Source organism: Oncorhynchus mykiss, chromosome 25, assembly GCF_057628025.1.
Source record: "Oncorhynchus mykiss isolate SJ-2025 chromosome 25, ASM5762802v1, whole genome shotgun sequence".
NCBI lineage: Eukaryota > Metazoa > Chordata > Actinopteri > Salmoniformes > Salmonidae > Oncorhynchus > Oncorhynchus mykiss.
In genome coordinates, this window is record NC_143046.1 from 22206417 (window position 1) to 22219744 (window position 13328).

Below are 13328 nucleotides of genomic sequence, written 5' to 3' on the forward strand. Positions count from 1 at the left end.
CGCTGCAGAATGGTGTAAGTGTTTAAAGGTCATATTTTGGGAGAATGTTTGGCAACCCGGGCCTTTGAGTGCCGATAATACTTTGCTGGATGTCTAATTGGACGGTTGATTTGAAAATGGCAGTGAATGGTTTACAACAATCTTAACGGTTTTGAGGGAAGATGACATTGTGCAAAGTAATTTACTGCATGAATGTTATGAACCAACCCGATGGGGGCGCCGGTGAGGAGCAGCGCTCGAGCCGGTCCAGGATTGGCCAATGGTATGCCACAGCTGTTCCTGGAAAAACTCGTGTATGTTCCTCATGGCGAAAGGGATTCAGAAGGGCACACCAGGAGTGAAGAGCAGTGCGCCTCAAAACTGAACTTTTGCTTTTTGAGAGGAGTGGCGTTTAACCCTTTTTGAGGTACTACTTGGGCAGGTAGTCATTGATAAATAATTTCAAGCGTGGAGGATAACCATACCGATAAAACTGATTGTACAATAGATTGGATTATTACTTCTGACTTGACAGTGAACCAATTGTTTACATCAGTTCAGTGGAAAGCATCTGGCTGGCAGAGGAGACCCAACATGTGAGTGTGCCCACTAATGTGCTCTCTTCACTGAAATGGTCTGTACATTAAATTATGTCAATGTGGAGATGTAATTTCGACGTAATTGGGTTAACCCAATCAGGGTTCTTACGTACGTTTGTCATTGAATTCTATATTTTGCCCATTTTCTTCCAGAACCGAATTAAACCGCAGTTGCTGAAAATGTTCTCTAAGGATGGATGCCTGGCTGTGTGTACAGTGATATTTATTCTGCTGTCATCAAGTGAGGCTAGAGGTAAGGGATCAACTTCTTATTACCTTTGTGCAGTGTATTCAATGTCACAAATAACCTAAACGAAATATGGAAAGAATTATCAGCTTTCTGTCCTCATTGATGTACAAATACATATGAAAATATATATCCATTTGAAAAGATGAATAATGTGGATGTGATACTGCACATTTTTGACAGATAATATATCATATTTTACACTTTATATACGGCACCCAGTGGCGAACAGTGCTGTTTAAGATGACAGAGGATTCTTTTCTTTTTTTTAATGAGCATGGCCTAATTTCTATCACAGCATATTGGATGACTGTCATTCATATTCCATTCACCCAGTTCAATGTAACATCGATCGGTTTAGGCTACTACGTGATACTCAAATTTTCCCTATACCCATCACGAGGTTGTTGCAACCTAGCCTATGAATGAAAGTTTACAATGTAGCTGCACACAGTTTGAGAGAAAATGTTGAGGTGACAGACCACCTTGCACACTCTTACCTGCATCGAGCTGATCTAGGGTGTAGTCATTAGTCCAACAGTTTGCTTCCGTTTAAGAAACGTTTTTCAACAGATTCGGCAGTATAGCCGAATACACCGGTGGGCCCCAGTGGAAATAAATGAATAAAACCAAACATTTACCTTGACTTAGAAGAGTTCCAATCTTGTGCTGGATTGTCATAACCATATAGCTAACATAGCATCCCTCTGTTTGAGCCAGTTGTTTCAAGTAGGCTAAACTAGCTAGCTAAATTAAACTGAAAGTTTAAAAAAATAAATCTTTCTCTTGTTTCTCCTTCATTTTTGAAGAAAATATTTGGTAAAAACTGTTTAATTGTTTTTCTCTCTTTGAGTCAACCACTCACCACATTTTATGCACGGCAATGCTAGCTAGCTGTAGCTTATGCTTTCAGTACTAGATTCATTCTCAGATCCTTTGATTGGGTGGACAACATGTCAGTTCATGCTGCAAGAGCTCTGATAGGTTGGAGCACGTCCTCTGGAAATTGTCATAATTACTGTGTAAGTATGGAAGGGGGTGAGAACCAAGAGCTTCCTAGTTTTTGTATTGAAGTCAATGTACCAAGCGGGGGATGAAAACTAGCTGTCCTCCAGCTAGATCATGCTGTTGAGGCCTCTGTATACATTAATTGCAAAACTGTGTTTTAAGAAAGGATTTGGTGATGTGAATATATTTAGTAAAGTTCTTTCTAAAAAGTACAACTTTTTTAATGTTTTACAATTTTTATGAAATTCACTGAGGAGGATGGTCCTCCCCTTCCTCCTCTGAGGAGCCTCTGCAGAATTAGCACCATAGATCATACTGTGTTTCCAAGCAGAGACACTAGTTGATTATTGTTTATATATACAGTACCAGTCAAAAGTTTGGACACACCTACTCATTCAAGGGTTTTTCTTTATTTTTTACTCTTTTCTACATTGTAGTGAAGACATCAGAACTATGAAATAACACATATGGAATCATGTAGTGACCAAAAAAGTGTTAAACAAATCAAAATATATTTTAGATTCTTCAAAGTAGCCACCCTTTGCCTTGACAGCTTTGCACACTCTTGGCATTCTCTCAACCAGCTTCATGAGGAATGATTTTCCAACAGTCTTGAAGGAGTTCCCACATATGCTGAGCACTTGTTGGCTACTTTTCCTTCACTCTGCAGTCCAACTCATCCCAAACCATCTCAACTGGGTTGAAGTTGGGTGAATGTGGAGGCCAGGTCATCTGAGGCAGCACTCCATCGCTCTCCTTGGTCAAATAGCTCTTACACAGCCTGCAGGTGTGTTTTGGGTCAATGTCCTGTTGACAAACAAATGATAGTTCCACTAAGCGCAAACCAGATGGGATGGCGTGTCGATGCAGAATGTTGTGGAAGTCATGCTGGTTAAGTGTGCCTTGAATTCTAAATAAATCACATAAATCACCAAAGGACAGATTTCCACCGGTCTAATGTCCATTGCTATTGTTTCTTGGCCCAAGCAAGTCTATTCTTCTTATTATTGGTGTCCTTTAGTAGTGTTTTCTTTGCACCAATTCGACCATGAAGACCTGATTCACACAGTCTCATCTGAATAGTTTATGTTGAGATGTGTCTGTTACTTGAACTCTGTGAAGCATTTATTTGGGCTGCAATCTAAGGTGCAGTTAACTCTAATCAACTTATCCTCTGCAGCAGATGTACACTACTGTTCAAAAGTCACTTAGAAATGCCCTTGTTTTTGAAGGAAATGTGTAAAAAATTGTCCATTAAAATAACATCAAATTGATCAGAAATACAGTGTAGACATTGTTAATGTTGTAAATGACTATTGTAGCTGGAAACGGCAGATTTTTTATGTAATATCTACATAGGCGTACAGAGGCCCATTATCAGCAACCATCACTTCTGTGTTTCAATGGCACGTTGTTTTAGCTAATCCAAGTTTATAATTTTAAAAGGCTATTGATCATTAGAAAACCCTTTTGCAATGATGTTAGCACAGCATATATATATATATATAACGCAACATATAAAGTATTGGTCCCATGTTTCATGAGCTAAAATAAAAGATCCCAGAAATATTCCATACTCACAAAATGTTTATTTCTCTCAAAATGTTGTTTCATTCACTGTTAGTGAGCATTTCTCCTTTGCCAAGATAATCTAGCCACTTTACAGGTGTGGCATATCAAGAAGCTGATTAAACAACATGATCATTGCACCTTGTGCTGGGGACAATAAAAGGCCACACTAAAATGTGCAGTTATGTCACACAAACACAATGCCACAGATGTTTCAGTTTTGAGGGAGCGTGCAATTGGCATGCCGTCCGCAGGAATGTCCACCAGATCTGTTGCCAGATAATTTAATGTTCATTCCTCCAATGTCTTTTTAGAGAATTTGTCAGTACGTACAACCGGCCTCACAACCACAGACCAAGTGTATGGCTTTGTGTGGGTGAGTGGTTTGCTGATGTCGACATTGTATGCCCCATGGTGGAGGTGGGATTATGGTATGGACAGGCATACTACAGACACCAAACACAATTGCATTTTATCAATGGCCATTTAAATGCACAGAAATACAGTGACGAGATCCTGAGGCCCATTGTTAGGCCCATTTTCTGTAAGCTATCTTTGACCAACTGATGCATATCTGTATTCCCAGTCAACTGAAATCCATAGATTAGGGCCTAATGAATTTATTTCAATTGACTGATTTTGTTACGGTGCGTGAATGAGGACCCAAAAGCGAATTAACGTAAACAGAGCTTCTTTAATAACAAAACAAACGTAGGCTCAGATGGACCGGCAGATTCCGACAGGACAGGACAAGGTTGCAGCAAACATGACGATAGTCTGGTTCAGGCATGAATAACACAAACAAGAATCCGACAAAGACAGAAACAAAAACAGAGAGAGATATAGAGGACTAATCAGAGGGAAAAAGGGAACAGGTGGGAAAAGGGGTGACGAGGTAGTTAGGAGGAGACAAGGAACAGCTGGGGGAAAGAGGGGGAGAAAAGGTAACCTAATAACGACCAGCAGAGGGAGACAGGGTGAAGGGAAAGGACAGAAACAAGACACAACATGACAATACATGACAGTACCCCCCCACTCACCGAGCGCCTCCTGGCGCACTCGAGGAGGAAACCTGGCGGCAACGGAGGAAATCATCGATCAGCGCACGGTCCAGCACGTCCCGAGAGGGAACCCAACTCCTCTCCTCAGGACCGTACCCCTCCCAATCTACTAGGTACTGATGACCACGGCCCCGAGGACGCATGTCCAAAATCCTACGGACCCTGTAGATGGGTGCGCCCTCGACAAGGATGGGGGGGGTGGGGGGGGGAAGACGAGCGGGGGCGCGAAGAACGGGCTTGACACAGGAGACATGGAAGACCGGGTGGACGCGACGAAGATATCGCGGAAGAAGAAGTCGAACTGCGACAGGATTAATGATCTGAGAAATACGGAACGGACCAATGAACCGCGGGGTCAACTTGCGAGAAGCGGTCTTAAGGGGAAGGTTCTGAGTGGAGAGCCAAACTCTCTGACCGCGACAATATCTAGGACTCTTAGTTCTACGCTTATTAGCAGCCCTCACAGTCTGCGCCCTATAACGGCAAAGTGCAGACCTGACCCTCTTCCAGGTGCGCTCGCAACGTTGGACAAAAGCCTGAGCGGAGGGGACGCTGGACTCGGCGAACTGAGATGAGAACAGCGGAGGCTGGTACCCGAGGCTACTCTGAAAAGGAGATAGCCCGGTCGCAGACGAAGGAAGCGAGTTGTGGGCGTATTCTGCCCAGGGGAGCTGTTCTGACCAAGACGCAGGGTTGCGAAAAGAAAGACTGCGTAAGATGCGACCAATAGTCTGATTGGCCCGTTCTGCTTGACCGTTAGACTGGGGGTGAAAGCCGGAAGAGAGACTGACGGAAGCCCCAATCAAACGGCAAAACTCCCTCCAAAATTGAGACGTGAATTGCGGACCTCTGTCCGAAACGACGTCTGACGGAAGGCCATGAATTCTGAAAACATTCTCGATGATGATTTGTGCCGTCTCTTTAGCAGAAGGAAGCTTAGCAAGGGGAATAAAATGAGCCGCCTTAGAGAACCTGTCGACAACCGTAAGAATAACAGTCTTCCCCGCTGACGAAGGCAGTCCGGTGACAAAATCTAAGGCGATGTGAGACCACGGTTGAGAGGGAATGGGAAGCGGCCTGAGACGGCCGGCAGGAGGGGAGTTACCGGACTTAGTCTGCGCGCAGACCGAACAAGCAGCCACGAAGCGACGCGTGTCATGCTCCCGGGTGGGCCACCAAAAACGCTGGCGAATGGAAGCAAGCGTACCCCGAACGCCAGGGTGGCCGGCTAACTTGGCAGAGTGAGCCCACTGAAGAACGGCCAGACGAGTAGGAACGGGAACGAAAAGAAGGTTCCTGGGACAAGCGCGCGGCGACGGAGTTTGAGTGAGTGCTTGCTTTACCTGCCTCTCAATTCCCCAGACAGTCAACCCGACAACACGCCCCTCAGGGAGAATCCCCTCGGGGTCAGTGGAGGCTACTGAAGAACTGAAGAGACGAGATAAAGCATCAGGCTTGGTGTTCTTAGAGCCCGGACGATAAGAAATCACGAACTCGAAACGAGCGAAAAACAGCGCCCAGCGCGCCTGACGCGCATTAAGTCGTTTGGCAGAACGGATGTACTCAAGGTTCCTATGGTCAGCCCAAACGACAAAAGGAACGGTCGCCCCCTCCAACCACTGTCACCATTCGCCTAGGGCTAAGCGGATGGCGAGCAGTTCGCGGTTTCCCACATCATAGTTACGTTCCGACGGCGACAGGCGATGAGAAAAATACGCGCAAGGGTGGACCTTGTCGTCAGAGAGGGAGCGCTGAGAAAGAATGGCTCCCACGCCCACCTCTGACGCGTCAACCTCGACAACGAACTGTCTAGTGACGTCAGGTGTAACAAGGATAGGTGCGGATGTAAAACGATTCTTGAGGAGATCAAAAGCTCCCTGGGCGGAAACGGACCACTTAAAGCACGTCTTGACAGAAGTAAGGGCTGTGAGAGGGGCTGCCACCTGACCGAAATTACGGATGAAACGACGATAGAAGTTCGCGAAGCCGAGAAAGCGCTGCAGCTCGACGCGTGACCTAGGGACGGGCCAATCAATGACAGCTTGGACCTTAGCGGGATCCATCTTAATGCCTTCAGCGGAAATAACAGAACCGAGAAATGTGACGGAGGAGGCATGAAAAGAGCACTTCTCAGCCTTCACAAAAAGACAATTCTCTAAAAGGCGCTGGAGGACACGTCGAACGTGCTGAACATGAATCTGGAGTGACGGTGAAAAAATCAGGATATCGTCAAGGTAAACGAAAACAAAGATGTTCAGCATGTCTCTCAGGACATCATTGACTAATGCCTGAAAGACAGCTGGAGCGTTAGCGAGGCCAAAAGGAAGAACCCGGTATTCAAAGTGCCCTAACGGAGTGTTAAACGCCGTCTTCCACTCGTCCCCCTCCCTGATGCGCACGAGATGGTAAGCGTTACGAAGGTCCAACTTAGTGAAAAACCTGGCTCCCTGCAGGATCTCGAAGGCTGAAGACATAAGAGGAAGCGGATAACGATTCTTCACTGTTATGTCATTCAGCCCTCGATAATCTATGCAGGGGCGCAGGGACCCGTCCTTCTTCTTAACAAAAAAAAACCCCGCTCCGGCGGGAGAGGAGGAGGGGACTATGGTACCGGCGGCAAGAGCTACAGACAAATAATCTTCGAGAGCCTTACGTTCGGGAGCCGACAGAGAGTATAGTCTACCCCGGGGGGGAGTGGTTCCCGGAAGGAGATCAATACTACAATCATACGACCGGTGTGGAGGAAGAGAGGTGGCCCTGGACCGACTGAACACCGTGCGCAGATCGTGATATTCCTCCGGCACCCCTGTCAAATCACCAGGTTCCTCCTGTGAAGAAGAGACAGAGGAAACAGGAGGGATAGCAGACATTAAACATTTCACATGACAAGAGACGTTCCAGGAGAGGATAGAATTACTAGACCAATTAATGGAAGGATTATGACAAACTAGCCAGGGATGGCCCAAAACAACAGGTGTAAAAGGTGAACGAAAAATTAAAAAATAAATGGTTTCGCTATGATTACCAGAAACAGTGAGGGTTAAAGGTAGCGTCTCACGCTGAATCCTGGGGAGAGGACTACCATCCAGGGCGAACAAGGCCGTGGACTCCCTTAACTGTCTGAGAGGAATGTCATGTTCCCGAGCCCAGGTCTCGTCCATAAAACAGCCCTCCGCCCCAGAGTCTATTAAGGCACTGCAGGAAGCTGACGAACCGGTCCAGCGTAGATGGACCGACAAGGTAGTGCAGGATCTTGAAGGAGAGACAGGAGTAGTAGCGCTCACCAGTAGCCCTCCGCTTACTGATGAGCTCTGGCTTTTACTGGACATGAAGTGACAAAATGACCAGCAGAACCGCAATAGAGACAGAGGCGGTTGGTGATTCTCCGTTCCCTCTCCTTAGTCGAGATGCGGATACCTCCCAGCTGCATAGGCTCAGCACCCGAGCCGGCAGAGGAAGATGGTAGTGATGCGGAGAGGGGGGCAACGGAGAACGCGAGCTCCTTTCCACGAGCTCGGTGACGAAGATCAACCCGTCGCTCAATGCGAATAGCGAGTTCAATCAAGGAATCCACGCTGGAAGGAACCTCCCGGGAGAGAATCTCATCCTTTACCTCTGCGCGGAGACCCTCCAGAAAACGAGCGAGCAAAGCCGGCTCGTTCCAGCCACTGGAGGCAGCAAGAGTGCGAAACTCAATAGAGTAGTCTGTTATGGATCGATTACCTTGACATAGGGAAGACAGGGCCCTGGAAGCCTCCTCCCCAAAAACAGATCGATCAAAAACCCGTATCATCTCCTCCTTAAAGTCCTGATACTGGTTAGTACACTCAGCCCTTGCCTCCCAGATTGCCGTGCCCCACTCACGAGCCCGTCCAGTAAGGAGGGATATGACGTAGGCGACACGAGCAGTGCTCCTGGAGTAAGTGTTGGGCTGGAGAGAAAACACAATATCACACTGGGTGAGGAACGAGCGGCATTCAGTGGGCTCCCCAGAGTAACACGGCGGGTTATTGATTCTGGGCTCCGGAGATTCGAAAGCCCTGGAAGTGGCCGGTGGATCGAGGCGGAGATGGTGAACCTGTTCTGTGAGGTTGGAGACTTGGGTGGCCAGGGTCTCAACGGCATGTCGAGCAGCAGACAATTCCTGCTCGTGTCTGCCTAGCACCGCTCCCTGGATCTCGACGGCTGAGTGGAGAGGATCCGAAGTCGCTGGGTCCATTCTTGGTCGGATTCTTCTGTTACGGTGCGTGAATGAGGACCCAAAAGCGAATTAACGTAAACAGAGCTTCTTTAATAACAAAACAAACGTAGGCTCAGATGGACCGGCAGATTCCGACAGGACAGGACAAGGTTGCAGCAAACATGACGATAGTCTGGTTCAGGCATGAATAACACAAACAAGAATCCGACAAAGACAGAAACAAAAACAGAGAGAGATATAGAGGACTAATCAGAGGGAAAAAGGGAACAGGTGGGAAAAGGGGTGACGAGGTAGTTAGGAGGAGACAAGGAACAGCTGGGGGAAAGAGGGGGAGAAAAGGTAACCTAATAACGACCAGCAGAGGGAGACAGGGTGAAGGGAAAGGACAGAAACAAGACACAACATGACAATACATGACAGATTTCCTCATATGAATTTTAACTCAGTAAAGTATTTGAAATTGTTGCATGTTGCATTTATATTGTTGTTCAGTATATACATAATTTGTATTTCTTTTATTTTGTTATTATTATTCATTTGTTTAACCTACAGTTGAAGTCGGAAGTGTACGTACACTTTGGTTGGAGTCATTAACTCGTTTAATGCACAAATTTCTTGTTAACAAACTATAGTTTTGGCAAGTCAGTTAGGACATCTACTTTGTGCATGACACAAGTAATTTTTCCAACAATTGTTTACAGACAGATTATTGCACTTAGAATCATTTTAACGAGATGTTAAAAACTGGCCAGTGTGCCAATAGATGGAATGCACTCGCATGAGATTTACCGTGATGTTGACAGAGTGGCATGGGAGGTTTATTTCTTAGACTGGGTTAAGATGTACATTTTGGGACACATCCTCAGTAGTGTGCCTTTGAATCAGCGGGTGTTTCGGCCTTTAATCACTAAACACCCTCATCAAAGTTGGCCAGCTAAAGGGTGATCAAGCCTTAGCTTGTGTCCCATGCCCAATTAAGATGTCCCATGGGACTATACAAGGCAGGGGCGTCCTCTTCCCTGAGCCAGCCCTACAGCTGACCGCATACCTCATATGCCCTCCTCAAGTTGGAGGGATCTGAATTGGGTTCTCAGGTGGGGGTGGGGGGTCATGAAGTTATAGCCCAGCAAGGGTCCTTCCGTTTGATCCAGATCCACTGGCTGCCTCTTTCAGCTGCTTGAGAAACTGCTCTGACGGTCTGCCGCAGAGCCTGTTTATGGATTCCAAGTTCTTTCAGCAACCTGATGGTGGAAGAAGCCACGAATCCTCTGCATCCCACTTCAACTGGCCAGACTTTTGCATTCCAGCCACGCTGAGTTGCGTCTGCTGCCAACTCTGTGTAACGCAGTTTCTTACGCTCGTAGGCCTCTTCAACAGAGTTTTCCCACGGGACTGTGAGCTCTATGATGTACACAGCCTTTCGTGAAGGGGACCAGAGTACCATGTCTGGCCTAAGGTTGGTAGAAGCAATCTCAGGTGGAAAAATTAGTTGCTGGCCAATATCGACAAGCATCTTCCAGTCCCGGGCCATGGCTAGGTGTCCAGTTTCTGGCTTCATAGGAGGATACTTGGGCCTTTTCTGTCCCTCCCGGATGAATGTTGTTGTTTTGATGGGATTGCTTGTTTTTGGAGGTAATGAATTGGTTGCACTCCTCTTGGTCTCAAGTGCTGCAGCCAGGCTCTTGAGGACCTGATTGTGCCTCCAGGTGTAGCGGCCTTGTGAGAGGCTGGTCTTGCAACCTGTCATTATATGCCTGAGAGTCGCTGGAGCTGGGCAGAGGGGGCAGGTCGAGTCCTCGCCATACCATTGATGTTGATTTTTTTGGTGATGGAAGCACATCATAAACAGCTCTTATGATGAAGCTGATGTTGCTTGCCTCCATTTGCCAAAGCTCACTCCAGTTGATCTTTCTCCTCTCCAGGCCTTCCCACCGCGTCCATTGCCCTTGTTTAGCAAGAGAGACAGCCTTTGCACTTCTTGCAGTCTCCTCCTGTCTGCGCAACTCGTTGACCACCAGCTTCCTGCGTTCAGATGTTGTTGCCTTATGGAACGTTGGTTTGCTTGCTGCCAGGGCAAAGCCTCCTCTTCCATGCTGGATATTCCCCACAATGTCTTGGTGTCTCAGGGCTGATGTTGCTTGCTGCACAGCCTTGGATGATGTCCATTTCCGTCCAGTTTGTAGGGGAGGTGCAGCCTTGCTAATGGTCTGGTCTTTGGAGTCCTTCAATGTCATCTGAAGTCTTACTTTAGAGCACTTGTACTCCTCCGTTAGACTTGTAAGAGGTAGTTCAAGGACCCCTTTGCCATAGAGGCCGATGTTACTCAGGCATCGTGGGACACCCAGCCTTTTCTTCACGTATGAGGTAATGGTTCGCTCCATCTTCTCCACTGTTGTTATTGGGACCTCATAGACGGTGAGTGGCCACATTACCCGGGGGAGAAGTCCAAACTGTAGGCACCAAAGCTTGAGCCTCCCAGGCAGTAGGGTCTTGTTGATGTTCTCAAGACCGTCGGCGATGTCCTGCCTTACTTGCTGCACTTGAGCTTTATCCCAGAGGCTTTCGTTGTACCATCTACCCAGGCTCTTGATGGGTTGCTCAGACACCGTTGGTATCGGGTCATCTCCAATGCAGAACCTCACATCTTTAAGCTGTCCCTTAACTATGAAGATGCTTCGAGATTTGCTTGGCTTGATTTTCATCCGGGCCCACTTGATTTGAAACCACAGTTTTGCAAGTAGCCGCCTGGTGCATGCTGCAGTGGTGGTCAGTGTAGTCATGTCATCCATGTATGCTCGGATAGGTGGGAGACGGAGCCCTTCCTTAGTTCTCTCACCACCGACCACCCATCTCGATGCCCTGATGATGACTTCCATGGCCATAGTGAAGGCCAGAGGAGAAATTGTATAGCCTGCCATTATGCCTACTTCCAAGCGCTGCCATGTTGTTGTGAAGTCAGGTGTTGTGAAACACAATTGCAGGTCTTGGAAATAGGCCTTTACAACCATGGGTTGTGGTATGTGGAAAATGTTGAAGGATTCCCAGAGGAGTTCATGGGGAACTGAGCCAAAGTTATTGGCCAGGTCGAGGAAGATGACATAGAGGTCTCTCTTGTCCTTCTTAGCTGTTTGGATCTGGTGCCAAATCATACTAGTATGTTCCAGGCAACCAGAGAAACCAGGAATGCCTGCTTTCTGTACAGATGTATCAATGTACTTGTTCCTTTCAAGATAAGTGGACAGCCTCTGTGCTATTATACTGAAAAGGATCTTCCCTTCGACGTTGAGAAGGGAGATTGGTCGGAATTGACTGATGTCTGTCGCATCCTTCTCTTTCGGGATTAGCACACCACCAGCCCTTCGCCATGCCTTTGGTATTATTATAATTCACTGTATCACAATTCCAGTGGGTCAGAAGTTTACATACACTAAGTTGACTGTGCCTTTAAACAGCTTGGAAAATTCCCGAAAACGATGTCATGGCTTTAGAAGCTTCTGATAGGCTAATTGACATAATTGGAGGTGTACCTGTGGATGTATTTCAAGGCCTACCTTCAAACTCCGTGCCTCTTTGCTTGACATGGGAAAAACCACAAGAAATCAGCCAAGACCTCAGAAAGAAATTGGAGACCTCCACAAGTCTGGTTCACCCTTGGGGAGCAATTTCCTAATGCCTGAAGGTACCACGTTCATCTGTACAAACAATAGTACACAAGAATAAACACAATAGGACCATGCAGCCGTCATACCGCTCAGGAAGGAGGCGCATTCTGTCTCTTAGAGATGACCATACTTTGGTGCGAAAAGTGTGTCACGTTCTGACCTTAGTTCCTTTATTATGTCTTTGTGTTAGTTTGGTCAGGGCGTGAGTTGGGGTGGGTAGTCTATGTTCTTTTTTCTATGTTGTATTTCTGTGTTTGGCCTAGTATGGTTCTCAATCAGAGGCAGCTGTCGATCGTTGTCTCTGATTGAGAATCATACTTAGGTAGCCTGTTTTCCCCATGTTGGTTGTGGGTGATTATTTTCCCTTTCAGTGTTTGCTCCATACCGGACTGTGTCGGTTTCCATTTATTCTCTTATTCTTTTGTTTTCTGTGTTCAGTTATATTTCATTAAAATTATATTATGGACACTTACCACGCTGCGTATTGGTACGATCCTTCCTACTCCTCCTCATAAGAGGAGGACGAAAACTGTTACAAAGTGCAAATCAATCCCAGAACAACAGCAAAGGACCTTGTGAAGATGCTGAAAGAAACCGGTACAAAAGTATCTATATCCACAGTAAAACGAGTCCTATATCGACATAACCTGAAAGGCTGCTCAGCAAGGAAGAAGCCACTGCTCCAAAACCGCCATAAAAAAGCCCAACTACGGGTTGCAACTGCACATGGGGACAAAAATTTTACTTTTTGGAGAAATGTCCTCTGGTCTGATGGAACAAAAATAGAACTGTTTGGCCATGATGGCCATCATTATGTTTGGGGGAAAAAGGGGGGGCTTGCAAGCTGAAGAACACCATCCCAACCGTGAAGCACGGGGGTGGCAGCATCATGTTGTGGTGGTGCGTTGCTGCAGGAGGGACTGGTGCACTTCAGAAAATTTATGGAATCATGAGGCAGGAACATTATGTGGATATGTTGAAGCAACCTCTCAAGACATCAGT

The 13328-nt window shown here is 46.7% G+C and overlaps 1 protein-coding gene across 1 annotated transcript in view; it reads left to right on the forward strand.

Moving 5' to 3' along the window:
* Window positions 1-247: 247 nt before the first annotated feature.
* LOC149971565 (fibroblast growth factor receptor-like 1) overlaps window positions 248-13328 on the forward strand; it is a 61681-nt gene continuing 48600 nt past the window's right edge. The window contains exons 1-2 of the mRNA XM_090219401.1: window positions 248-575; window positions 732-831. Coding sequence (XP_090075527.1) covers window positions 759-831 — 73 coding nt within the window. The 5' untranslated portion in view covers window positions 248-575; window positions 732-758. The remainder of the gene's footprint in view (window positions 576-731; window positions 832-13328) is intronic.